The 26,483-nt window shown below is 45.0% G+C and overlaps 1 protein-coding gene across 1 annotated transcript; it reads right to left on the reverse strand.

The window, feature by feature from the left end:
• Positions 1–7,828: 7,828 nt before the first annotated feature.
• On the reverse strand, positions 7,829–25,500 carry CDC34 (cell division cycle 34, ubiqiutin conjugating enzyme). Its single transcript, XM_042479821.1, has 5 exons — positions 25,240–25,500; positions 13,299–13,385; positions 12,700–12,797; positions 11,224–11,358; positions 7,829–9,151 (listed from the first exon to the last, which is right to left on the reverse strand). The coding sequence occupies exons 1-5, from the start codon at positions 25,414–25,416 to the stop codon at positions 8,941–8,943; spliced, it is 708 nt and encodes a 235-aa protein (XP_042335755.1). The 5' UTR covers positions 25,417–25,500; the 3' UTR covers positions 7,829–8,940.
• Between the last annotated feature and the right edge of the window lie 983 nt (positions 25,501–26,483).

Below are 26,483 nucleotides of genomic sequence, written 5' to 3' on the forward strand. Positions count from 1 at the left end.
CCCCCCCCCCACCAGTCCTCTCTGCTACAAGATGGAGGGCCTAGCGACAGTCACACTTTCCAAAGGGCGTGATTGCTTACTTTCAAAATGTTTGGGGGATCCATGACATCATTTTCACTTCCCTCCTATCCTATCCTATCCTATCACACCATTCAATGTCCTGCCTTATACAGTTGGCACTCCATATCCACAGATTTTTCAGCTTGAAAATATTTTAAAACTATATCAATTCCAAAAAGCAAACCATTTTATATAAGGGACACCATTTTACAAGTATTTAATAGGACTTAAGCATCCATGGATTTTGATATCCACAGGGGGTCCTGGAGCTAAAGCCCAGCGGATACCAAGACACTCCTTACACCCTTCCCTTCCTCCATGAAAGTAAAGTGCCTGATAATATACTGTGAGGCCACCCTCCATCCATCCATTCAGCTCTTCAGTGCAAGTGTGTGTGTGTGTGTCACCTGTTGGCGCATGGTGACCTTATCAATTTCATAGGGTTTCCTTAGGCAAGGAATACCTTCCCCATGAAAATACTCCCTTCATGAAAATGTCTTTTTCTCAAAATGCACTGCAGAGCTATCCTCTCCTGCTCTCCTCCCTTCAGTCTTTCCATTATAAGACCGGCCCCACCTCTGTAAGATCAACACCTTTCCCACAATTCATTGCAGGGCTGTTTTCTTATCTCTCCTTCCCTCAGCCCCCTTCCTTCAGTCTCTCTCCTGCTTCCCCTCTCATCCTTTCCCCCCTGGTTGCAATTCCAAAATTGGGACCTTCTCTAAACCTCTGCTTCCCAGTATGAAAACAACTCCCTCCTCACAACCTGGTGGAAACTCCACAATGTATCCTGAAGGTGCCCTCTCACTTCCCTCACTCCCTTTACTCTTGCCATCCGTCTCACAAAGTACTGTGGGGTCATGTTCTCATCCCCGCTCTCTTCAAAATCTTGGCTGTCCCTTAAAGCCACTGCAAAACTGGGACTACTCCCCTCTTCCTCAGCCACAATTCCCTTAATGCAGGGCTTCTCAACCAGGCTCCCCTGGGACACTGAGGCCTGTTACAGACTGCCAAAATAAAGCTGCTTTGGGTCTCTTTGGAGGTTTGCTGTTTAAATGATGCATACATCCTAAGAATCCAGAAGCTGCCCCAAAGCTGCACTCCAGTGCTTAGGAATGGAGTGTGGCTTTGGCGCAACCTCCGGACTCTTAGGACCCAGGCATCTTTTAAATCGCATACCTCCAAAGAGACTCGAAGCAGCTTTATTTTGGCAGTCTGTAACAGGCCTGAGGTTCCCTAAGAGCTTGCTAGGGATTCTGTGAGTGTGCTTTTTAAAACAAAGAGACATTTTTGAGCTACTGATATGGCAACTTTTATGGAGACCTGAACATTATTTCAAAAGTTCCTCTGTTGTGACATTTAAATAGCTCAAGGTTTTCCATACCTGGCTCAGAATGGAGACTGCGGTCAAGGAAGCAGAAGGAAGGCTAGGACCTGGAAGAACTAGACAAGAGTCTGGAGTGTAAAGATCTGTAACTGAATACTAAAGTTAGGCTCATTCATGCCATTGCAGTTCCCATTTCCAAACAGGGCTGTGAAAAATGTATCGTGAAGAAAGCAGCTAGGAAGAAACTCAACTCAGCTGAAATATGTTGATGAAGAGTTCTATGGAAATCATGGACTGCAAAAAACACCAGCAATAAATAGAGCAAATAAAGCCTGAATTCTCCCTAGAAGCCAAGTTGACTAAACTGAGCCTGAATAAGACATCTCTAAGACATCCTATCCATAGCACCCCTTCATTTCCAAATGAGCTGGTTTTCTTTCTATCTGCTTTCTGTGATGGAAAACACATTAGAGAAACCCAACTTTTGTATTCAGTTCTTTGCTCTTCAGGTTCTCATCCGGTTCCTTCATGGCTGCCCTTCCCATTCCTAGCCTCCTCCTGGTTCCTTGACCGCTGTTTCCCTTCTCACCAATGACTGATCCAAGGCATGGCCAATCTTTGGACTGCTTCGATTTCCCTGTCGTCTACCTTGGATTTGCTCCAGGGCAGTTCAAGCCCTGCCAAACCAGGTTATTTCTCCAGCGTGGATGCAGCCACAGCGAACCTATTCTGGAAGCATACCATGCCATCCAAGTAACTACAGAGGCAGTGTGGTCTAGTGGTTAGACCCAAGAGCGTTGGACTACAACTCTGGAAACCAGGGTTTGAATCTCTACTTAGCCATGAAGCCTTGGGCAAGTCACACTCTCTCAGCTGCAGAGGAAGGCAATGGAAGAAACTTGCCAACAAAAACCCTTTGGGTCGCCATGGGTCAGAAACGACTCGAAGGCACGCAACAACACGCTGTATTAGTATTATAACTATCATTACTGTGTTTCATGTGCTGCTTTTTAGGAGCATTTACTGTTATTAACATTATTAGCGTTGTTTAGTGTGCCGCTTTTTGGTGGAAAGAGCTTCCTCATTAAGCATTATTTACTATTACGTTTAATGTGCTGCACTTCGGTGGAAAGAGTGCTATAAACAAACATCGTTTGTTATTATTATTAACATTGTCAATATGTTTAAAGGGGGAAAGGGCTTTATAAATAAACCTTGTTTACTACTGCTATTGTTATTATGTTTAACGTGCCGCTTTTTTGTTGGAAAGAGCACTATAAACAAATATCATGTATTATTATTATTATGGTCAATATGTTTAATGCGCCACTTTTAAGTGGAAAGGGTTTTATAAAGAAACATTATTCATTATTATATTTAAACATTATAATAATAATTGCATTATTATTATTATTAATTATATTATAATATTATATTATATTATAATTATTATTTATATTTAATGCACTGCACTTTTGTGCAAAGGGCATTATAAAAACATTATTTATTATTATATTTAAACATAAATAATAATAATTATTACATTATCATTACTAGTTATTATTATTATTATTATTATTAAATGCACTGTCCTTTTTGTGCAAAGGCTGTTACAAGGAAACATTAATTATCATCGTTGTTGTTAATATCTTTAACGGGAGGCTTCTTGGTGGAAAGGCGTTATCAATAAACGTTATCGATTACCGTTGTTCCCTCCCTTCCACTCTCCTCCCTCGCCGCCCAAAGCATCGCCTCCCTCGGGGAGCCTTGGCCTCAACGCCCCTAAGGACCCCTTTGGCCCCTCAGGCACCATGCTCCCCTTCTCTGGCTTCTTACCGGCCGCGGAGGCGCCGCTGAGGGCGCAGAGCAAGGCTCCCAAGGCCGCCAAGAGCAGCCTGCTTCTGCTCGGCCTCCGCATGGCTGCCTGCCTTCCTTTTCGTCTCACTTCTTTCAATCTTTCTCAGCTGCAGAGAGAGATAAGGACGGGAGGCGGGGTGAGAGAGGAGCCGGCGCGCGCGCCGCAGCCAATGACAGGAGAGCGCTGGCCAGGAGCCGGACGCCGATTGGACCAGCCGATATGAAGGGCAAGTGGTCGAGCCAATCAATTTACAGCGCGAGGAAAGACGGTTGGGGTCGCCGTCGCCGCAGGGATTTCAATCCCCCTCCCCTTCAGGAAGGGGTGGGTGGGAAAAGAGAGGAGAGGGCCAATGGCCGCATAGCGCGAGCCCCGAGTTGAACGACGATTGGACCAGCGGGACGTGAAAGGCATGAGATTGCACCAATCATATTGGAGCTCGAAAAAAAGGACGGTTGGGGATCGCCCTCTTGAAAGAGGGGGCGGGAACAAAAGGAGCAGGGCACGCGCGTGGCAGCCAATGGCTAGAAGGCGCGAAGCCGGAGCCGGACGGGGATTGGTCCACCCGATGTGAAGGGCAGGTTTGGGGACCAATCAGATTGGAGTGCGAGAAAGAACGCTGGCATTTCATTGTATGCGTGCGTGGTGCGTCCCCTGTTGACTTATGGCGACCTCATGACCCCCAGAGAGATTTTAATTAATGCAGTTCGAACCAGTTTTAAGTGGGATGGGTGTGTCCTATGGAACCCTGGGATTTGTAGTTTGAGCAAATGAAAAGGCCTCGGAGTGGACGGTTGGGAAGGGAGAAAAGGGACTGAAGTGGGCGCTGCAAACTCGTCACTGTGGGCCCGGTAACGTCATGAAAGGCCTGCGCCAGAGCCAATCAGAGGAAGGCTCGAGTCGCGGCAAAGGCGGGGCTAGAAGGCGCGATTGTTGTTGGGGCAGAAACTTGATTGACAAGACAAGTCACCTATAGGAAGGAAGATTGAAAAGATGGGCGCTGAAGCAATTCCCATTGTTTAGCAAAGGCTGGGGAACCATTCTGCAGAAGGCCGACGCCGTCCGGTCACGTACGCCAAACATGGGGCGGCCCCGTTCCTCCCCACGTTGGCCAATCACAGTGCGAGGCCCTCAACTGGCGTGCGCCTAATCCAATCAAAAGGCTGGAATATGACATCTCCCGCCTATCCCGATAATACGCGTCATTGATTGGCCACGCTTAGGTAGCGCAGCTATAGCAACCAATCATCGAGAGCCGAGACCTATGGCTCCGCCCACTCACGTTCGAGACTGACCCCTACGGGTGCTGAAGAGGAGCAAAAGAAGTAAAAAGGCCCTTTCTATAGCATCATTAGTATTAATGGCAAAGCTACATTGGTCCCTCCACGTTCTCTGGATTTACCTCTCTAGGAGCTTCTAGGTCCTCCAGCACTACTCTATGGTCAAAATCTGCCAGAGGTTGATCATAGACTCTTGCTGGAAGACCTACAAATGCCTAGACAAGTGGGTTTTTGGACTATGTGGCCATGTTCTAGAATAGCTTGTTGGTGGCTATTCTATGCCTTTGAATGGTTTATTTGAGGGATGTGCAGAATGAACCTAAAAAAACAACTTGATGGCACACGACAACAACGACAACAGACACCCAATGAATTTGCTGTGATAAGACTGAGATGGCAAGCTCTGCTCCGTTCCTTTATTCAGGTCAGAGAGGCAAGGAAAGTGTCTGACGCACCACAAGACCCATGTGCCTCTCCTCATGATGGACTGCAATGTCCATCAGTGTCCATATATAGCCATGTAGATATACATTATGTATATGTGGTTATATGTTTGTGCCTATAGATATATATGTGTGTGTGTCTTTGTAATTTTGTAACTGTAATGTTGTAAACCACCTTGACGTTCTTAGGAATATTATTATTATCTATATCTCAGAAGTGTGCATATATATATATATACATATATAACAGAAGTATGTGTCTGTGTGTGTGAGTTTGTATATATATATATATATATACACACACACACACATACACACAGCAGAAGCACGTAGGTGTGTTTTTGTGTGCATATATATATATACATATATATACACACACACTTCTGATATATATATATATATATATATACATACATATATATATATATATATATATACACACACACATACACACACACACACACACACATGGAAGTGCCAAGCGCAGAGCGATCCCTGGCTTTGCAAAGTCAAGGGCCCTTCCTTTCCTCCTCCTCCGTCCAGTGTAAGGCTTTCTAGCAGCATTGGCCTCAATGGAGGATGGAGGGATGCTGGGAAAGAGCCTCCTTTTGCAAAGCCCACTGGCCACTGCTTATTCCTCCTGGAACCCAGAGGTAGGTAATAAGGATAATAATAATAATAATAATAATAATAATAATAATAAACCATTCTCCTTTGAAATGATGAGGATGCTCCACGTGCAAAGAGGGAGGCCACGCCCCTCGGGAATAGGCAGCCAACGGGAGCGGAGGAAGGTCCAGGTAAAGGGAAGGAGGCCACGCCCCCCTCAGGAATGGGGAGCCAATGGGAAAGTCACAGGAGTCCCCATAGACTTCGCTTTTATCAAGATGTGGCTAAGATTAAAGAACATTCCTAATACAACGGCGTCCTCTTGTGGACAGTCAGGGCACTGCAGCCTCTAGATCGACCCAGCTGCATAGAGCCCTCTCCTCCCAGGGCTCACGTGAAAGGCCCCCTTTCCGCCACCAGAGGGCGCCCCAGGACAGGGAAGGAGTATCATCAGCCTAAGAGCCAAGGGGCCGAAGTGCGCTCTTTGAGCCACAGGAGGGCGCCCGAGAGAGAGCCAGAAAGGAGAGCGGAATTACGAGATAATGAGAGCGCAAAAGCGGAATTGCGATAAGACCTTTGTGAGGATGCGATCCTGACTGGCCGATGGTCTCCACAGGAGGGCGCCCGAGAGAAGCCTCGCAGCCATGAGTCATGGAGACTGCAGTGTGCAAAGGGCGCCATAAGAGGGCGCCCGAGAGCAAGGCAGCAGCAGGCGCTTCCGTTTTGCACTACAATTCCCATCATCCCCGGGAAAACATGGCCGCCACCGCCCCTGAGGGACAGAGGATGATGGGAATTCCATTCCAAAGCGTTTGTAGAGGCTCAAGGGCGCAGAAAGGCTGGCTTTGAGGCGTCCCCCGCCTTCTGCATCGTCTGGGGATGATGGGAACTGTCCTCCAAGGCCCCTGACACTGACATGATTCAAGTCACCAATAAAATTATATATATTATATATATATATATATATATAACTGTGTATATGTCTGTTTGCATATATATATAAACCTGTGTATTACATATGTTGGTGTATATATATGACTGTGTGTATAATATATACTGTATATATATGCATGTGTATATATGTATATATACAAAAGTATTATATAAGACTGTTTATATTATATATATGTATAATTATATGTGTGTGTATATGTCTCTATATATAAACTTGTGTATTATATATATATTAATATGTGTATGTATATATGTGTGTATATATTAAATTTTATATACTGTATATATATGTATATATAACCATGTATGAAGGCATAAAACAAGAACATATAAATATTATTATTATACACACACATACACGATTCTATATAGTTATATATGATTATATACACTCACAAGTCACACTCTCTCAGCCTGAGGGCCATGCCAACCCCATATATATATATATATATATATATGAGACAGTCGCAATAAGTCAGAAACGGCCTGCAGCCACTTCCATTTTCTCCAGATTGGGGCTTCTTTTTGTGCCCTGCAAAGGGCGTGATGGCCATGGCGCCATGGCTTTACGTTGCTCCTTCAGCGCTGCGTCGTGCGGGCGCAGCACCAGAGGAGCGCCGTGACGCCACACACTTTGTGGAAGAGTTGGAGTGTGTCATGAGGACGCTACGTCCGGATTCCACTGCCAACGCTGGTCTGCACTGGGCCTTGGTCAACAAATCCTCTCCTCCGCAAACTTTATTGGCCAGGGATAATGGCAACACCATTCAGGGAATAAGATCTGGAATAAAAATCTAATCCAGGGGTGGGCACCTGTACAGGGGAGGAGAGCCAATCCTCTCCACTACCACACAGGGAATCCAATCCGCCTTCCTCTCTCAAAATGGCCACTGCAAGCCATGTCACATCCTGACTACAGAGGAAAAGGGAGGTATCTGGGGAGATAGTAGAGGGATTCTGTGAGCAAAGTGGAGATATATTTGTGTGTTTTCATGCATCTGAGATTTTTTACATGGTGTCCAGGCCAAAATCATCTGAAAAGCTAGTAGACTTTTTTTTAATTAAAGAGCTGGGGAGCATTAGTGGACGAGTTTCACATGGCAGCAAAGTGGGGTCCATGGGGCCATATAGCTGCACTCTGCCCACCCCGATCCAACCCAACCCTTTCCTCCCATGTTGGAAAAGTTGTTTTTTGGAGTACAAAATCCTCCAACTGTAGTCCCCAAAAGGTAACTTTTGCACACCCTGGTTCCCCTTACGCTCGACGTATTGTTACCAATGCTGCCATCCCAAACGGCGCTTCCTTTCAAAGTCCTTTTATTAAATATTCAAAACCAGGAGGGAGAAAAATAAACCTCCAAACCCCCCTCCCGAACACAGAACAAAACCACAAAGGAAAAAGACCCCAAACAAATCTCTTGTTTACTTTAAAAAAAGCCCACCTTTCCTCTACCGATTCCACAAAAGTCACCATTTTCTGCCGATGATCTCTCCACTTCTTTCTAATAGGTTCCCGCTCCCCGGTTTAAAAAGCACACGCACACAGAGAGCTGAGGTGCAAATACTTTCCCCCCGCTTTGCCCCAGAGAAATTAGGAATGCAACCTCTCCGTTGTGGGGACAGAAATGTGGAAGGATGGTGAGCAAAGCAGGTTTGCCCCCCTGCCAGTGACTACAAGGGGAATTTGAACTCCGGACCTAAGGAGGACGACCCACCACCACCATCGCAATCCCCAGGAGTGGTTCTGTAGAGTCCAGTGAATAGTACGGTGAACATGCTTGCGAACCCCTTACCTTCTTCGCTCCGCATTGAGGCGACTCTCAGTAAAAAGTATTGTGGTCTAATGAATATTTGTTAAAAAGAAAAAAGAAGAAAGCAAACGCACTCAAAAACCTCACAGCCGACGCTGCGTCTGGTTCCTCGACGGACCGGCGGTCTCCTGTCTGCCGTCGCCTTAATGCTATCGAGAATCGAACCGCTGGGAAATAACGGTGCGGCGGATTCACCCGAGCTGCTCCCCTTGCCCTCCCGAGATGCCCTGCTATTTCCCCTCCTAAAAACAAAAGCCAAACTACGGAGCGCGCGAAGCCAAATTGTCGATCTATCACCCCACCTTTTAAAAAAACGAAATAGCGTACCTCCCACCCCCCCACCCCTTTCCCAGCTACTCCAAGCAGAAACCAAGTCCCCCTTTTGAGGTAGAGTTCTCTCTTTTTTTGTGTTTTGTTTTGTCTCAGGGCCAAACAGGGGTTCCAAAGTCTCAGCCGGATCCATCCTGGGTTCAAGTAAAAGAGTCAGATAGTTTATTGCTACTATCGGGAGCAGCAGGAGGAGGCAGCGGCGGAAGGGAGAGGGGGCAGAGGGGGAGAAAAAGAGGGAGAGGGCGGAAGGAGTGAGGAAGGGGGTCCCCCGTCAAGACTCCTCGTTGCCGGAATCGTCCTCGTCGCCGTAGCAGCTGTCCACCTCGTCGTCCATCTCGTCGTCCTCGTAGTAGTCATCGTAGAAAAGGTCGGAGCCTTCGTCCGGCGCCGGGGTCTTGGTCTTGACGCAGTACTCCGCCAGCGTCGTGGGGACCTTGACTCCGTCCCGCTCGGCATCGGCCTTGGTGCCCAGGACCTGCTTCCTGGAGGGCGATAGGAAAGGGTAAGGGTAAAACTGAGGGCAGCAGGAAAAGAAGTGATACAGCTTCATTGAATAAGTCCCCAGACCATTTCAAATAAAAATAAACACATTACAATGATTAAAAAAAAAAAGAATAAAGATTTCCTGCATGGCAGAATGGGGTTGGACTGGATGGCCCTCGCGGTCTCTTCCAACTCTATGATTCTAAAAACATACACAGTTAAAACTTACATTAGGAATAATAATAATAAAAATCTCTATACAATGTGGAATATTTGAATCTGATTACAACCCTCTTGTAATTTGCACAGCAGTCTATCCGGGGCCCTTTTCTACTTCTTGCTTCCGTTAAATAACTGCTTTCACTGCAAACGAGGCAACCCTAAGAGTTACAAAAGGATCGTCTCCTTGCAATAGCAGAGACAGCTTGCTTTCATCATCTCTTTCCCTCAAATTTCTGAGGATGGGAGCTAGATATTGCTCTCTAATACCATTATATAATTGGCAGTAAGAAAAGAGGAAGACAGCGTTACAGAGGGAGTGACACCATTGAAGAAGCCAGGGCTGCCCTGAGCTTTAAGAACAGGGGTCTGTCCAAACGGCTCCAAATCGGATCCATTTGTGGAAACGCAGTTCACTTTGATTTGTTTTACAAATCTTGACACAAAAGACTTTCATCATCCCCCTGCGTCTCAGGGGTTAGATTTGAAGAAATGCATTTGGTTAGTGTACCATCTCCCTTTTCCACACCTTTTCCCATACCTTTGAGCAGATTATATACAACTTTCTTGCAACTGTAATGGACAAAGAGTGTTTCCGTCGCTTGCTTTTACAGTTCATCTTTGCACTGTACTATGTTAGACCGGAAAATTTCAGTATTACCTCTGAGACTAACTGAAAAAAGTTGGCGGCATGCGCTTTCGTAGACTTAAGTCTATTTCTTCACAGATGCATGTTTGGAGGTTTCAAGTCTAAGAAAGCTCATGCTATCAACTTCTTTCCTTCAGTTCAAAGGTGCTACAAGACCCATTTCTACTGTACTATGTTTGTAATTTGTACCTTTTATTAAAAGCTATCACAAAAACCCTCATGCTTCTATAACAGCTTTATTGTGTGCCTTCAACGTGTTTCATCAGACTTAAGGCGACCCTAAGGTGGTTTGCCTTTCCTTTCCTTTCCGGCTACTTAACTACATAACTAAACTTAACTACTTAACTAAATAACCTCTCCTGGCCTTTCCTAACCTGATGGACACCGAATTCACTTGGGATCCAATTGCCAGCAGAATGGATCCCCTTTCTCCCCATAGAAACTACAACTCATGTATTTTTAAAGGGACATTTGCTACCAGCCGATTACAAAACTTCTAACTAAATTTCTGCAGAAATAATCCACCTTGAAACTTCTTTAACTGCCCGGCCTCACTGCAAGGGAATCCTGGGAATTGTAGTTTATTATAGCACCAGAGCTCTCTCATAGGGAAGGCTAAATGCCTCACAAAACCACAGTCCCCTGAATTCCCTAAGATTGAGCCAGGGAAGTTAAAGTGGTCTCAAACTGGATTATTTTTGCAGTGTGTTTTGGACCTAAGTTGTTAGTATCACATACAGTCAAGGGTGTCTTGGAGGTCTCTCCTTTGTAGGGTAGTTGTATGTTGAAGCCACCCTGAAGGCAATGAACAACCACCACAACAATTCACAATCACAGGGACATGAGTTTGTCCATAATTCAGCAAACAATGCATCTCTAATCCAGTACAATGAAGTGTACCGAGTTTGGGTTTCCTGACTCCATGAAATCTCCAGCTGACATGTCAACAATGATAAGAGTATCGGGAAGTCGCATGTTCTTGGCCTCAGGGGATGGCAATGGCAAACCTCCTCTGAACAAACCTTGCCAAGAAAACCACATGACAGGATCGCTTTAGGGTTGTGATAAGTCGGAAATGACTTGAAGGCACTTAACAACAACATCGCCATCTTTCTAAACTCAGCATATGTGGTATAGTTCTTAAGGGGTGCTGAACTGTGAAGAGATCCCTGTGTCCAGTGACTGCTTGGCTCCCTCACCAACCTGATGATGTCTGTGTATTCTTGATCCTTCCCTTTACTTTCCTTCCACTTCCGGTACATGACAGAAGCATCTACGTTAGCCGGAGAGAACGTGTTTGGTTCGTTGAGTAGCGAGATCACGCTGAGGAGAATTGTTCTGGAAAGAAGAATCACCAAGAGGAGCCATCAGAACATCAGTTGGACCACATCTATTGCAACTTGAGTTTAGGGTAGCTGCAGAAATAATCTGGTTTGACACCACTTTAACTCAATGGTATGGAATTCTGGGAAGTGTAGTTTGCTGTGGCACTAGAGCAGAGCCAGGGCAGTTCAAGTGGTGGCAAATTAGATTATTTCTGCAGTGTGGACGCAGCCTGGGGCTTAGGTGTCCTTCCCGGTTGGGAATGAGAACTGGAGATGGGCATCCTTTCTAGCCAGGAGACCTGGAGTTGAATGACCTTCCCTGGCAAAAGAAACATCTGGAGCTGGGTCTGCTTCTCATTTTAGGCCAGGAAAGGACTTTTATAAACAGGAAGTGAACAGAAATCACTTCCTGTTTTTTTAAAGGCCTAAATTGGAAAGAACATCCTGCTTGTCTTAATCCTATGTTTATGCGTTTAAACCAGTGATTCCCAAACTTTGGTCCTTCAGATGTTTTGGACTTCAGAATTTCTAACTGTTGGCTAAGCTGGCTGGGGCTTCTGGGAGTCCAAGCCCAAAAACCTGAAGGACCAAAGTTCGGGAATCCCCGATTTAAATGGTTTCATGAATTTAGTTATATATTGTATTTTAATCTATGTTGTACCCCACCTTGAGTCTTGGGGAAACACATAATAATAATAATAATAATAATAATAATAATAATAATAATAATAATATAAAGCAGGCCTTTGGAGGCTATGCTTTTCTGGTTCCTTTGTTCAAACCACCTTTCAACTCCATGAGCTCCAATGTATCTACCAGGAGCTGCCATCGAGTAAGTGGAAGCGTAGGGAAACACCAGGGAAATACCAAGGACACACGCAGGAAACCGTGTGCAAATAATCCCAGCACCAGATGGATGCAGTGTTATTTCTGTCCCTGATCCTATGCTTCGATCTCACTTAACAGCTTCTCCACATTTTAAACCAAGAGTGGGCAAAGTGTGGCCCATGAATCACATGCAGCACCAGGACTGTTTTTGTGGGCTCAGGGGTCAAACCCCTTTTCCCTCCACCCCAAATGGAGTTTCACAATCTTTGGCTCTCCCTCCTGGACTATTTTAAGCCTAGAAGAGGCAAACTTTCCTTTATAAAGAGGAAATAGGGAGGCTAAAATGTCCCAATCCCCCAAATGGGAGCAATTTGAGGGGGGATTATTGAGGAACGTGAGGGTGTATATGGCCCTCCATGTTCTCCTGGGGGCTAATTTAAAGGATATTTTTCTAAACAAACAGTCCAAAGTCATCCTCTTCATATCCTCTGAGTGCAGGGAGAGGAGGTAAGGGAAGATCTCATACCTGACATTTTGGGTGGGATTCCACCTCTCTGAAGGTAGTTCTCCGCTCTGTGGGTCATCCACCGGAGGATGTAGAATGGAAATGCAAACGTCTCCTGTCTGAAAGAGAAACCATGGAAAAATCGAAAATAAAAAAAAAAACGCTATTCCTTTTACCTGAGAGAAGACCTCTCTAGGAATCTCCAGGTCCTCCAGTGCAGGTCTACACCTGCCAGAAGCTGATCACAGAATCATGCTGGAGGACCTACAAATGCCAAGAGAAGTGTTTTTTCCAGGAACTTCTAAGTTCTCCAGCACAACTCTATGGTTAACTTCTGGCAGAATTACGCTGGAGGACCTAGAGATACCTAGAGAGAACGTATTAATCAAAACCGCAAATAATCAAGTCCGCAAAAGTCAAAGCCACAAATATGGAGGGCCAACTGTATATCTAATAATAGCTGGAATCCTCTTGATTCATCCCCACTAGAGGAAACCCATTCAATAATGGTGAGTCAACACAATGGATGGAACAGTTCTCTAGTCAAGATTAACAAGAAGCACAACAAAATGTCAAAGCTTTTAGCCTTTCCTTATCCTCATGGTTATTGGACAACTTACTTCGTATATGTTTGGGTGCCACATTTTGGTCAGGAACCTAAAGGCAGGCGGTGAGTAAGGGTAGTCAATGGGGAACCTGAGACGAGCCTGTATGGAAACAGAGAAAGGAGAAAACACATTAACAACAGGTAGGGTGGGACAGGAATCATCCTACAGCGGAGTAACCAAAAGTCCCCATCACCTCTGGCAAACCTCGATTTATTTTAAGGGTACAATTTTGTGTGGGGTTTTTTTTGGGTCCAAAAGCTCCCCAATGATGCAAAACACCCTATCATAATTTTTCATGGCAGAATTCGTACAGAAGAGGTCTGCTCTTGCTTTTCTCTGAGGCCGAGAGAGTGCTATCCAGTGGGTTTCCGTGGCCGATCAGCAATTCGAACCCTGGTCTTACAGTGTCCTAGTCCAGCACTCAAACTACTACACCATACCAGCTCTGTCTCATTCATACGGTTGTCCTAAGTTGACTCTGACTACAAATAACAACAAATATAGTCCTGGAACTCAATGGCAGTTATCCATGGAAGCTGAATGGTGGGAGTGGTGAGATAGATCAGCGGAAGGACTTCTTCACACAGGCTGCGGGCCATTCCTTCCCTCCTTGTCTTGTGGCATCAGGTTAGGAGGTCAGGCTGGCGTCTGCCCGAGGCCTAAACATAGGGCACACTTTGCTTGTCCGGCTGCAGAGGTACTTTTAAGGTCAGGTGAGTCACTGGGACCTGTTCTCCCAGCCCACCAAGAAGTGGAGTAAGCTATTTCTGAAAATCTATCTAAAGGCTTTTTTCCTATCCCTGATCAAGCTGGCTGGACCGCTTTGTCTGCATGCCTGGACAAGGGTCAGGAGGTTTTTCTGAACAACAACAGGGCAAACCACATGGGTTTGCAGGAGATGTAAATTGGCCTCGTGGTTAAGAGTGTTTGGCTGGATCTCAGGTGAGCCAAGTCCCCACTCACAGAGTTGGAAAGGATCCCAAGGGTCATCCAGTCCAACTCCAATCTGCCATGCAGGAATACCCAATCAAAGCACCCCCAGCAGATGGCCATCCAGCCTCTGTTTAAAAACCTCCAAAGGAGGAGACGCTACCACACTCCAAGGCAGCGTCTTCCACTGTCAAACAGCTCTCACCGTCAGGAAGTTCCTCCTAATGTTTAGGTAGAATCTCTCTTCCTGTAACAAGCCAGTAAAAGCCATCAAGTGATTTTGGGCCAGTCACTGTTTTGTCCCCTGAGCCTCATCTACTTCACAGGGATGTTGTTGTGGGGATAAAGGGTGGTGCAGTGGTTTGAGAGTTGGACTATGACTCTGGAAAGCAGGGTTCGAATCCCTGCTCAGCCACAGAAACTCAATGGGCAAGTCACTCTCTCAGGCACAGAAGATGGCAATGGCAACCCCCCCTTTGAAGAAACTTGCCAAGAAAACTCCAAAAGGTTCACTGTAAGTTGGAAATCACTTGAAGGCACACAACAACAGGGAGGAAGTAGGGGAGCCTTGAAATCATCACAGAAATGGGAGGATGCAATGACAGCAATTAATAAAACCAGTTAGGCTTCAGCCATAGCCGACGAAACACCGTGGTTTATTTTAATGCACTCTTATATAGAAACCCCAATTGGGGCTTACTCCCAGGTACATGATGCTAGGCTGGCATAGTTTCACAGTTACACTGCCAGAAACACAATCCTAAAATTGCAATTGTGAAAAGCTTTCCTTCGGACTGTGCTACTCCAGAAGGTTGTTGTGAAGAGAAAAGTAGGGAAGGGCACTGCGGATGTTGCCAGGACTTCAATGGAGGAAAAAAGAGATGGCAGTTTGACAACCATGGTTTCGTGCTATGGAATTCCGGGAATTGTAGTTTGCTGTGGCACCAGAGCTTCTCTGCCAGAAAAGACTAAACGTTTCCCAAAGCTACGATTCCACAGCATTGTGACTTGGCAGTTAAAGGGTGTCAAACTGGCAGTGCAGAGGCAGCCTCAGAGTAGCTTGAATGGTCACCCACCATGCTTGAAAACATTCAGTGGCATCATAGCGTCTCAACCCATGAGAACTACTACCATAGTCCCAGCAGTCAATGCTTTCTTCCATTGCCAGCCTCAACCTATATACTCACAACCCCCAAAACCCCACCACAACCTGGTTTATATCGGGTACACAAAATGATGAATCATGTGAGGCAGAACGACAACACAGATCCACCCTGCATGACTTCCTCCTGAACTGTTTTAAGTTTCGATCACCGCCCAGGTTTAACCTTAATCCGTGTGGACTGCAATCTGCCTGGCTTGTCAACAGCTAACGCAAAGTTGTCCCGGCAAATAACTCCGGGCAACCCAGCCATGCCTTAATGAAAAGCGAGAAAGAGAGTTGACACTCGGATGGGTTGTTTTGAAGCCACGAAGACAGGAGCAACCAAGGAATGTGTGGGCTGGCTCATTAAAACTAAAAAGGGATCAGAGCTAGAAGGATCGTGGCCAGATGTAAAGATTAGGAAGGCTATCAAGCCTCTAGCTGAGAAACCAACTAATTAAATCTTCTATTTGACGGCGCTTCAGAAAGCAATTCTGCTGGCATTGTGGCGGAGTCCATCTTGCATTAGGAGCCAGCATTGTGTAGCGGTTTGAGCCTTGGACTACAACTCTGGATTCCAGGGTTCCAATCCCAGCTCGGCCATGCAAGCCCACTAGGTGATCTTGAGCAAGTCACACTCTCTCAGCCTTAGAGGATGGCAATGGGAAACCCCCTCTGAACAAGTCTTGCCAAGAAAACCCCATGATAGGGTAGCCATAAGTTGGAAACGACTTGAAGGCGCACAAACACACACACCATCTTGCAATGCCCAAGGCAGAGGGCTTGGCTCAAGGTCGACGCATTGGTAAAAGACAAAATGGTGCCCTCCATTCTAAATAGAAAAAACACAAGGCTGGTAGGACAGTGCCCATGGTCTTCAAGAAAGGATAATAGCCAGAGGGAGGAATTTACAAACCTCTGAACAAATCTTGCCAAGAGAACCCTATCATAGGTCTGCCTTAGGGTTGCCATAAGTTAGAAATGGCTTGAAAGTACACAACAACAATAGTATGGCATAGTGGTTTGAAGGATGGACTGCCACTCTGGAGACCAGGGTTCAATTCCCAGGTCAGCCATGAAACCCACTGGGTGACCTTATGCAGGTCACTCAGTCCTGGGGAAAGGCAATGGCAAACCTCCTTTGAACAAATCTTGCCAAGAAAACCTTAAGACACGTTTGCCTTAGGGTCCCCATAAGTTGGAAATGACTTGAAGGCACACAAGAACAACATGGAGGAATTGCCCCCTTGGCAGAGTCGAGCAGTTGTTAACATTCCTATGAAAGCCCTGTTTAAATATCTGGAAGGTCGCCCTATAGAGGATGGAGCAAGCTTATTCTCTGCTGCTCCTGAGAATAGGACCCAGAGCAATGGATTCAAGTGACAGGTAAAGAGATTCCAGAAGAACCTCTGGATGGTAAGATCTGTTTGACAATGGAAGATGCTGCCTTGGAGTGCAATGGAGTCCCTTTCTTTGAAGGTTTGGATGGCCTTAGGGTTGCCATAAATTGGAGACTGGATGGCCTTAGGGTTGCCATAAATTGGAAAATGACTTGAAGGCACATGACGACAACAAGTCCAGGATGAATCAGCCTTCAGAGTTCTTCACAAGCACAGGCAACAATTCTAGAGTGGGAAAAGATTTATAGGACAACGGTAAAGCTCCTGCTTCACATGCAGACCTTAAATCTGTGTCTCCGAGTGGGACTGGGAAAGTCTCTTGGCTGAAACCCTATTGCTGGTCAGTGCAGACGATATGCAACTAGATATGGCATAAGGCAGTCCCCAACTTTGATGAGGCTTCTCTGCAGCGTGGTTGTTTCCAAAAGCAAAAACAAACAAACAAACAAACAAAAACCTTGGAAAAGGTATATATTTCCCCCCTCAACCTTTCCTTTTCATGTTATAACCCAGCTCTCTCTTTGGGAACCAACTGTTTCCAGAAAGCTTTGTAACTACTGAGCAACCTGCCAGTTCCAGAACAATTTTAAAACCGCTCCACGGACAAACAGAATGGGATGGCTGACTAAAAGTCAACCTTTGTTGTCACAGAGGAACAACTCTTTTCTGATAAAGGCTATACCACTTTTGTCCCTTGGCCAGAGGAAAACCTCCAGTTTTGATGGCAAAACATACCTAAACCTGGCAAACTAAGTGACAAGAGCATCATACCAAGGTACAACTATGCAAGAGAGCCAGTGTGGTTTCAGCGCTGGACTCCGGAGACCAAGATCCGAATCCTAGTTTGGCCCTGTACTCCCACCGTGGGCAGGTCACACTCTCTCAGACTCAGAGGATGGCAATGGCAAACCCCCTTTGAAGAAACTTGCGAAGGAAATCCCACAATAGTCTTAGGGATGCTGGAAACAACTTGAAGGTGCACAACAACAGTAACAAACAACTATGGGGGGGAAAAAAGGGAACAAGCTTTCTACCCAGTTGTAAAGATATATCATTAAATACCAAAGCCAGAATAATTCAGGATCAATCAATTCAGTTTGGATTTCTACATATCAGTGTGCAAAAACTAGAAAGGGAATAAAGCTGAGAGGAGGAAAATCAGCTCATTTGAGATGCAGTGCTGGAGGAGCGCTCTGCAGATACTATGGTCAGAAGGGTCCTAAGAGACATTCTGGGTCCTTTTTACAGATATATATTTCTTTTGAACTCTCTTGGGTTTGGAGATGGCGGCAGCTGCAGATATAGAAATGACCTGAATTTAAAGATCATTTGGCAAGCTCTCTCTCTCTCTATTATTTTTACCTCTGGGGGTTCCTGGAGACCATAAAAATGGCCCTACAGGGTCATATATGGCCCACAGGGCACACTTTGCCCAGCTCTGGTCTGAACCAAAGTGAGAACTGGGAAGTTCTAAGTCAGTTTCCCCCCAATTTGATTCTGGATTTCAACTCCCACCAGTCTCAACCACCACAACCAATGGCTGGGAATGCTGGGAGCTATCATCCAAACCATCTGGAGGATGCCAGACTAGGAAGGGCTGCTTTTAAAAGAGTCCCGTATCCTATCAGGCCCCAAATCACTAACTGGCTTTAGCTTCTACACACCCACCGGCAATGTAAGGATAAATGTGAGTGTCCTACCTTACAGGGCTGTTTTGCAACTCTGATAGTTTGTTTGGGACACTAAAAAAACCAACCTATTCTCAGCATGACCAACCAAGGGAAGGAGTTACACTCCTTATACAGTGGCATGCCTTGGGGCCATAGGTTTTACAAGACACTGAGCCAAGGAAAAGAGCCACCAGGCCTCAGATGGAGGCAAACCAGCTCCAAGCTGACTCAGACAGTCCAGGCCTCCACTGTTTTCGTCACGATGAGGAAGCCGGAAGCCACGGGTTGCAAAACAGGCTTTCCCAACCCGGGCCTCCGTTGGTTTACAGCCTCTGACTCTCTATGACCCATTTACCCAAATAAACAAACCTCCACCTAGTTTCTCAGCAGCCCCCAGACTGGCAGCGAAACAAAGGCCAGGTCTAAATGAACTGCAAAGCTGAATGCCATAAGGACGTACCTTGCACACCTTTCCCTCTCCATATGGCACAGTGTGGGAAATTAGAGCTTTCTGCTTCCCTTTTAGAGAGCCAGCCTGGTGTAGTGGTTTCAGTGTTGGACTCTGGGAGACCAGGGTTCGAATCCCTACTTAGCTTGCTAGGAGACCTTGGGAAAGTCACACTTCCAGCCTCAGAAAAAGAGCAATTTCTGTCCCCAAGAAAACTTTGGGATAGCTTTGTTGTTGTTGCTGTGTGCCTTCAAGTCATTTTTGACTTATGGCGACCCCAAGGCAAACCTATCACGGGGCTTTCCTGGTAAGATTTCTTCAGAGGGGGTTTGCCATTGCCATCCTCTGAGGCTGAGAGCATGTGACTTGCCCAACGTTACCCAGTGAGTTTCATGGCTGACCTGGGAATCGAACCCCAACAACAGCAGCAACATATGTCTTCTAAACCTTAAACTATGATGATATGACATTTGCGACTAAGGAGACAGGAGACTTTAGCTGCAATTGTATACACACTTATTTAGGAATTGTTGTTATGCGTCTTCAAGTTGTTTTCCGACTTATGGCAACCCCAAGGCAAACCCATCACACGGTTTTCCTGGCAGGTTTCTTCAAAGGCGGTTTGCCAATGCCATCCTCTGAGGCTGCGAGAATGCAACTTGCCCAATGCAACAACATTATCAGACTGAAAGTCCCATCATCCCTCGCCACCTGCTATGCTGACTAGGACTGATGGGAGTTGCAGCCCAACATTCAGAGGGCCATATGTTCCCTGTCCTGATTTAGACTGAAAAGAAGGAGGACATGGATTATTATTCTAGCTGGGTGTTATAAAAATGGGTTGGGACTGAAACTCCCATTATCCCTGGCGACTGTAGCCACTGGCAATGAGGTCAGAGCAAGGAAAGGTGGATTCAAATATCTGTGAGGCTGGGCCTAGTAGTGTAACAGGGAAGGGCCTATTGTTGAGATAATGAAAGTCACCATGGAAGAAAAGAAACCCAGAGATGTTAAAGAACGTTTTCCCACCTTATTTACTCACAAGTAACTTGGTACTCAACCTAAGATCTATTATTAGAAACTGAACTACTTGGAACTGGGGTTGGTCCGCTGAGGTCAAACCCAGCAAGAAGTGTAAACACTGACATTTTAGCTTCTGTTTATTGCGGTGCTGACACACTCACAGTCCCAGCCGACACAGGTCTGCTCAGATGTCACCTTTGCTGTTTCCAAGGGCCTGGTTTGTTTTTATGTGTGGTGTAGGCTAGCTGTTGTTATTGTGGGCCTACACAACATTTACGGTGACCCTAAAGCCAAATTATTATGGGGTTTTCTTGGCATGGTTTGCTCAGAGGGGGTTTGCTTTTGCCATCCCCTGAGGCTGAGAGAGTGCGACTTGCCCATGGTCACCCAGTGGGTTTCCATGGCCGAGCAGGGATTCGAACCCTGTTCCCTGGAGTTGTAGTCTAACGCTCAACCCATTCCACCTCGCTACCTCTCTTATAAAGCAGCACCCCTTAATATTTCTCTGTTTAATATTGGCTTCCCATTTTGGTACAGCTTTACACTTCTTCTTCATCATATTTACACACGAACATATTCAATTTCATCACTTTTATAATGGTGCGTATTCTGTACATCGAATGCAAGTATCATCTTAAATTGATCATCCTGTTTTGGGAAATGTTTCAAAGGCGATTTCTAAACCTATAAAAAGTAACTAAACAATTAATGGTGCTTATTGGTGTAGTTTGAGACTGTGACTCCGGTTCGAATCCTGCCTTGGCCATGAAACTCCACCTTGGGCAAGTCACGCTCTCTCAGCCTCAGAGGAAGGCAATGGCAACCCCGCTCTGAAGAAACTTGCCAAGAAACCCTCCCGATAGAGTTGCCATAAGTCAGAAATAAGTCGAAGGCACACAGCAACAACAACAACGCTATAATTTATTGATCCCAACACTCTGTCAATATGGATGCCCTTTTGACTTGGGTCTTTTGTTGAAGCTTCCCTGTTCATTTTGCTGCTGTCCGTTCTGTTCCTCGGCTGTTTTCAACTCTGTTGTTTAATGTTCCCATGTTCTATTTAATCACCTTTTTATTGCTCTTTGTGTACACTCCTTTGAAGGCACAGCGGGCCAAGGAATGACGGAAAAGGACTGTATAACCCATCCAACCCCCTGCCATGCTGCAAACCAGAAACACCGAAGAACCACAGGATTATGGATTTGGAAGGGACCACAAAGGCCATAAGGTCCGACCTCCTGCCATGCAGGAATACACAACAGCAGCACTCCTGAAAGATGGCCAACCAACTTCTCCTTAAGCCAGGTTTCGTTTAAATCATGGTTTAACCCTTGGATTAAACCAAATGACTTAAAAATAACCACTCATTAAAAGAAAGATTCCTCTTTCTTTCTTTTTTAGTCTGGCTGTCATTGCTGTTTTCCAACCCTCTTACTGGAACAACCATGACTGTATGCATTTCAACATGTTAACTTTAACAGTTTATTGGAAGTGGTGCATTGTCAGACCGGTATCCGGTGCCTAGATGCTTCTTTTTAATCACTTCATTTTACAGTGCAGGAAATGCCATTCAGAAACAAATCCTACAATTAACTTAAGTTACTTTAATAGAGCAATAGAGCAAATACAGTACTATTTAAACTAGTGGCAGTAACATTTGAACTGCGTTTTGCTACTTAATTTTTCTGATTCAGTCATATATTGGTGCAGCCCTATATATTAATGCAAATAAAATGGTTTAAAAACCATGGTTTAAACACAAACACAGGTTTGTTTCTTCTAAAAAACTGAGTCCCCCCCCAAAAAAACCCCCTCGATTTAAAGATCTCCAAAGATGGAGAGAACACCGCTCTTTGAGATAAGTTTATTCCACTCTTAAACAGTTCTTGCAAGCAAGAAATTCTTCTCAAAGCAGAATCTCTGTTCTTATAATTTGAATCTATTGGTTCATATTCTAGTCTCTGGAGCAACAGAAGTTAAACTCACTCTATTTTCCAGTGACATCCCTTCAGATATTGAAAGATAGTTATTATATCCCCTCCCAGTCTTCTCTTCTCCAAGCTAATATATCAGATATGTATGTATGTATGTATTTAATATCTGAAGAACTCATGTGAATATTAGTTCAGCACCTTGGATAGCTCCTGTAAGCTTCGGACTAAAAGCCAGATCCACCATCTCACTGACACAGGAGCCGCACAGTCACTATTGAGAAGTAAATCCCATTTAACTCAGTGGACACCAATGTGGAGTAGATACACACGACCACATTGCTCTGTTTTTCTTTCTGCGACACAAGCATTTTTGTTTAGTGTGTATACGCTAGCTTTGACATCATCATTATCGGTGTTATTAATTAATAAGCTTCTGCATAGTTTACTATATCACACAATCCCTCAAAGTGGTGCTTGTATATGTTTACTTACCTATGCTTCTGTATTGACAATGTAGAAACATCTGTAAAACTGTCGCTTCCTAGAATTCATAATTTGCACACTAGTTTTGTTGTGTTAACTGCCCTCAAGTCAACAACTTACAGAGGCCCTATGAAGGAGAGAGCTCCTTGATCCTATCCTTTACTCAGGTCTCGCAGATTGCCATGGCTTCCTTGATGGAGTCTGTCCAGCTTGGAAATCCATCTATCCATACGGTGTTCATAGGGTTTTTTAGACTTTAAGCAACTTTGGGTCCCAATTTTGGGAGGAAAGTGAGATAATAATAATGATAATGATACTGACTTCACAAGCTTCATTGTCTTTTCTAATACATCATGCCTTCTCATGATATGGCCAAAGTATGACATCCTCAACTGAGTCATCTTGGCTTCTAAGGAGAGTTTAGGCTTGATTTTTGTCTAGGTCCGATTTGTTTGTCTTTGTTGCAGTTTACAAAACTCTTCCCCAGCGCCAAATCTCAAACTAGTTGATTTCCTTCCTGTCTAGTTCTCACAATCAAATATAGAAACGGGAAATATAATAGAATGGACAGTCCTAACTTTAGCATTCAGTGATCTATCTTTGCACTTCAGGATCTTGTCTCGCTCTTTCATCGCTCCCCTTCCAAATCTTAGCCTTGTCCTGATTCCTTCTCATCCATTAATCTAGTTTAGGATTTATACGCTTGCTTTAGATATGTATTTGGAAGTAGGCATGTGATTCATACACACACAGCGTTTAAAATTTATACACTAGCCTCAAGGATACGTTTTCAATGCCTTGCCTAGAAATGTCTCTCCCAATCCAGTGATTTGGTTGTCTATAATACACATATGTACAGATTTGTGTATATATGTTTGTGTATACACACACACATATGCATATATATATATATATATGTACACACACACATATATAGAAAGAGATTTGTTCGTCTATAATAGACATCACTCCATATCAACATGGCCAATAGAGTTGTTATCTAACAGCTCTGTTGTTGTTGTTGTGTAGCTCCAGGTCATTTCCGACTTATGGCAACCCTAAGGCCAACCTATCTTTGGGTTTTCTGGGCAACATTTCTTCAGAGGATGTTTGCCATTGCCTTCCCCTGAGGCTGAGAGAGTGTGACTTTCCCAATGTCACCCAGTGGGTTTCATGTCCGAATGAGGAATCAAACCCTGGTCTCCAGAGTCATAGTCCCTAACTCAAAGAACTACCCTAATTTAACAGGAACGCTTCTTAGAAGTGTACACTGGTGTGTAAACTTAGTACGTATGTCTCGTTTTAGAATGTATACAATTCCTTCAAAATGCAGTTTAGCTGATAAGTGAGGTTCTATATTTCTATATTTACAGTGTATACTGCAGCGGAAAAGGTATACACCAGCTTTCCTTGGATACAAAGAACCTGTATTCTAGGCTTTCTAGCACATTCACAAAGCAGTTTCAATTGCAGACAAAGAAGGCACACACTAGCCCCAGTGATAACACAAAGGCTGTGTATTCTAGCCCCAAATGTACACACCAGCTCTTCATGTATACCCAAAATATATGCAGTAACTCAAATTTAGACTACCAGCGAGTCTTGGTTACAAAGAATGTGTGCTTTAGCCTTGGATTTCCACACCGGCTGAAACAAAGAACACGTACTGTACTCTAAATCTGTGTTTATATTCTAGCTCCAGATACATTTGTATTCTAGCTTCAGATTTATCCCCTTGTACACCTAAATGTCGACAGTAAGTAACTCAGACGTCCCAGCTATTGTGTACAAGAAGAATGTGTATTTGTGTCCCAAATGTATACACCAACCTCCCTTATACACAAAGAATGTGTACTCTAGTTCCGAATGGAGATCTCACTTGCACAACACACTCCTATTTCTGAATTGGTACCCCAGCTCCAGCGGTGCACACAAAGTGTGTATTCCAGCTCCGGTTTTACACACCAGACGCCTTTGTAGGGTCTTTGTAGACTCAAGAGATGTGGTTTGGCCAACTCTTTCCTCTGAAATCTTACCTACAGCATCTGGTATTGGTTGGTAGTCTCCCATCCAAGGGCTAACCAGGGCTGAACCTGCTCACTTTCCAAGGCCAGGCAGGACCTGGTGCCTTTAAGGCAGTGGTCCCCAAACGGTGCCCTTTAAGAGATCTTGGACTTCAACTCCCAGAAGCCTCAGCCATGTTGGCCAATAGTCTGGGATTCTGGGAGCTGAAGTCCAAAACCACTTAAAAAGGCACAGTTTGGGGAACCACCGCTTTAAGGTATCTGTCTGTATGTCTATATACACATATATATGTGCGTCCTTCCAAGACTTAGGGCAACCCCATGAATTTCATAGGGTTTTCTTAGGCAAGGAAGACTCAGAGAGGTGCTTTGGTCAGTTCCTTCTTCTGAAATGCAACCTACAGAACCAGCTGTTCCTTGGCGGCCTCCCATCCAAGTACTAACCGGGGCCGACCCTGCTCAGTATCCAGGATCAGATGGCGCCTATGGATCTGGTTCCTATGGATCCGACATATTACCAACCTTGGCGGCATCGAAAAGGCGGTCAAGACGGATCTTTCCTGACTGGCTTTCCCTGAATAACCGACTCGGTCTCCCTCGCTGATGTTGCCTTTTATGGTCGGTCTCCCATCCAAGGACCATCCAGGGCTGGCCCTGCTTAGCATCAGAGCTGACAGTTTAAGGCCTCAATAATTAAAGATGGTGGAAGGGTTGGAGGAAGGAAATAAGTAATATTAATCGATAAAATTGAGAAATAACCCGGTTTGGCCCCGCTTTAGCTCTTTTTGTGGCTCTTTGCTATGGAATTCTGGGAGTTGGAGTTTGTTGTGGGGCCAGAGGCCAAACCGGGTTATCTCTCCAGTGTGGATGCAAAGGGACCTCCCCCTTGCCTCTCACCTTGAAGTATCCGCCTTCGTAGTGAGTGTTTGGGGGCCCGAAGATGGCCACCTCCCAGTTGTAGAGGTCCCCTTCGTCCACCAGGCTGACTCGGAAGCCCTCCACGGGCTCCTCTTGAAGCCCCTTCAGCTCCAGCAGCAGCGCCTTCTGAGAGCTGGGCACCGACGGCCTCGCCATGGTTAGCCCAGAGCCAGAATCCGGAGCTAGGCCGCGAGCGAAGCCGGGGGCTCGCGTAGAACGGGAGGCCCGGAGGAGGAGCGGCGGACCTGAAAGAGACGCGTCGCGAATAGAGAGGCGAGCGCCCAGCTAGGCAGCCAGGCAGGCGCGCGCGCAGGGTTGCCTGGGAGGCGTAGTTCCAAAGAGGACGGGAAAGAGGAGGGGCCACTCACCGCCCCGCCCCCTTCCATGCGCGTCGGCCAATGAGAAGTGGCCGCGGAGGAGTGGGCGGGGACTCCAAGGACTACATTTCCCAGAAGGCCTTTGAGCTGGATATACTGTATTGATTAGGACAGAAGCTGGCCATATACATAGACAGACAAATAAACACATTGAAATGCTATTATAATGTTTTTAATTTACTTTAGACATTTTTATCTTCTTTTTTAAAATATTTATTGTACTTTAATATTATTTTAATGTATTTATTTATCCCAGTTTCTATCAATGTTTGTATTATTTTGATGGATTTGTATTTAACGTACATATTGGTATCTTTTTAATGGCTTTGGTTTTTAAAGTGGTAAACCGCCCCGACTCCCAATCCTGGGAGAAGGACGGGGTATAAATAAATATAATAAACAAACAAATAAATAAGTGCATAATAATAATAATAATAATAATAATAATATAAATCAGAGGAAGTGGACCGAAGTCTACGTAAACTCATGCTGCCACTTTCTTTCTCAAAAGTGCTACAAAACCTCTCTGACTACTGATTCCAGCGACTAACACAGCTATGTCTTTGAATTCTACCATAAGTGTATATGTGTATCTATAAATTTACTATATATACATATATGCTATACACACACACACACATGTTGTATGTTATATTATGTATGGTATTATTATGTAGAGAGATCTTGTAGCACTTTTGAGAGACTACAAAAGCTCATGCTGCCATGTTCTTTCTTTTACTTAGTCTCAAAGATGCTACAAGAACCCTCCCTCCAATCCATCTGCCTTGGTCCAGGCCTCAGAGGGAGAGAAGAACCACTGGACCTCATCCCCTTTCCCTTCACCAT

The sequence above is a fragment of the Sceloporus undulatus genome, chromosome 7, assembly GCF_019175285.1.
Source record: "Sceloporus undulatus isolate JIND9_A2432 ecotype Alabama chromosome 7, SceUnd_v1.1, whole genome shotgun sequence".
In the NCBI taxonomy this organism is placed as follows: domain Eukaryota; kingdom Metazoa; phylum Chordata; class Lepidosauria; order Squamata; family Phrynosomatidae; genus Sceloporus; species Sceloporus undulatus.

Bases quoted from the DNA above. Each gene is read 5' to 3' on its own strand.
- CDC34 (XM_042479821.1), bottom strand. From the start codon at position 25,416: ATGGCGAGGCCGTCGGTGCCCAGCTCTCAGAAGGCGCTGCTGCTGGAG. The intron at 11,359-12,699 runs GTATGAGATCTT...TCTTCTTTCCAG, and splicing joins AATCCCACCCAAAATGTCAG to AACAATTCTCCTCAGCGTGA. The intron at 9,152-11,223 runs GTTGGTGAGGGA...ATCGCCCTCCAG, and splicing joins GAATACACAGACATCATCAG to GAAGCAGGTCCTGGGCACCA.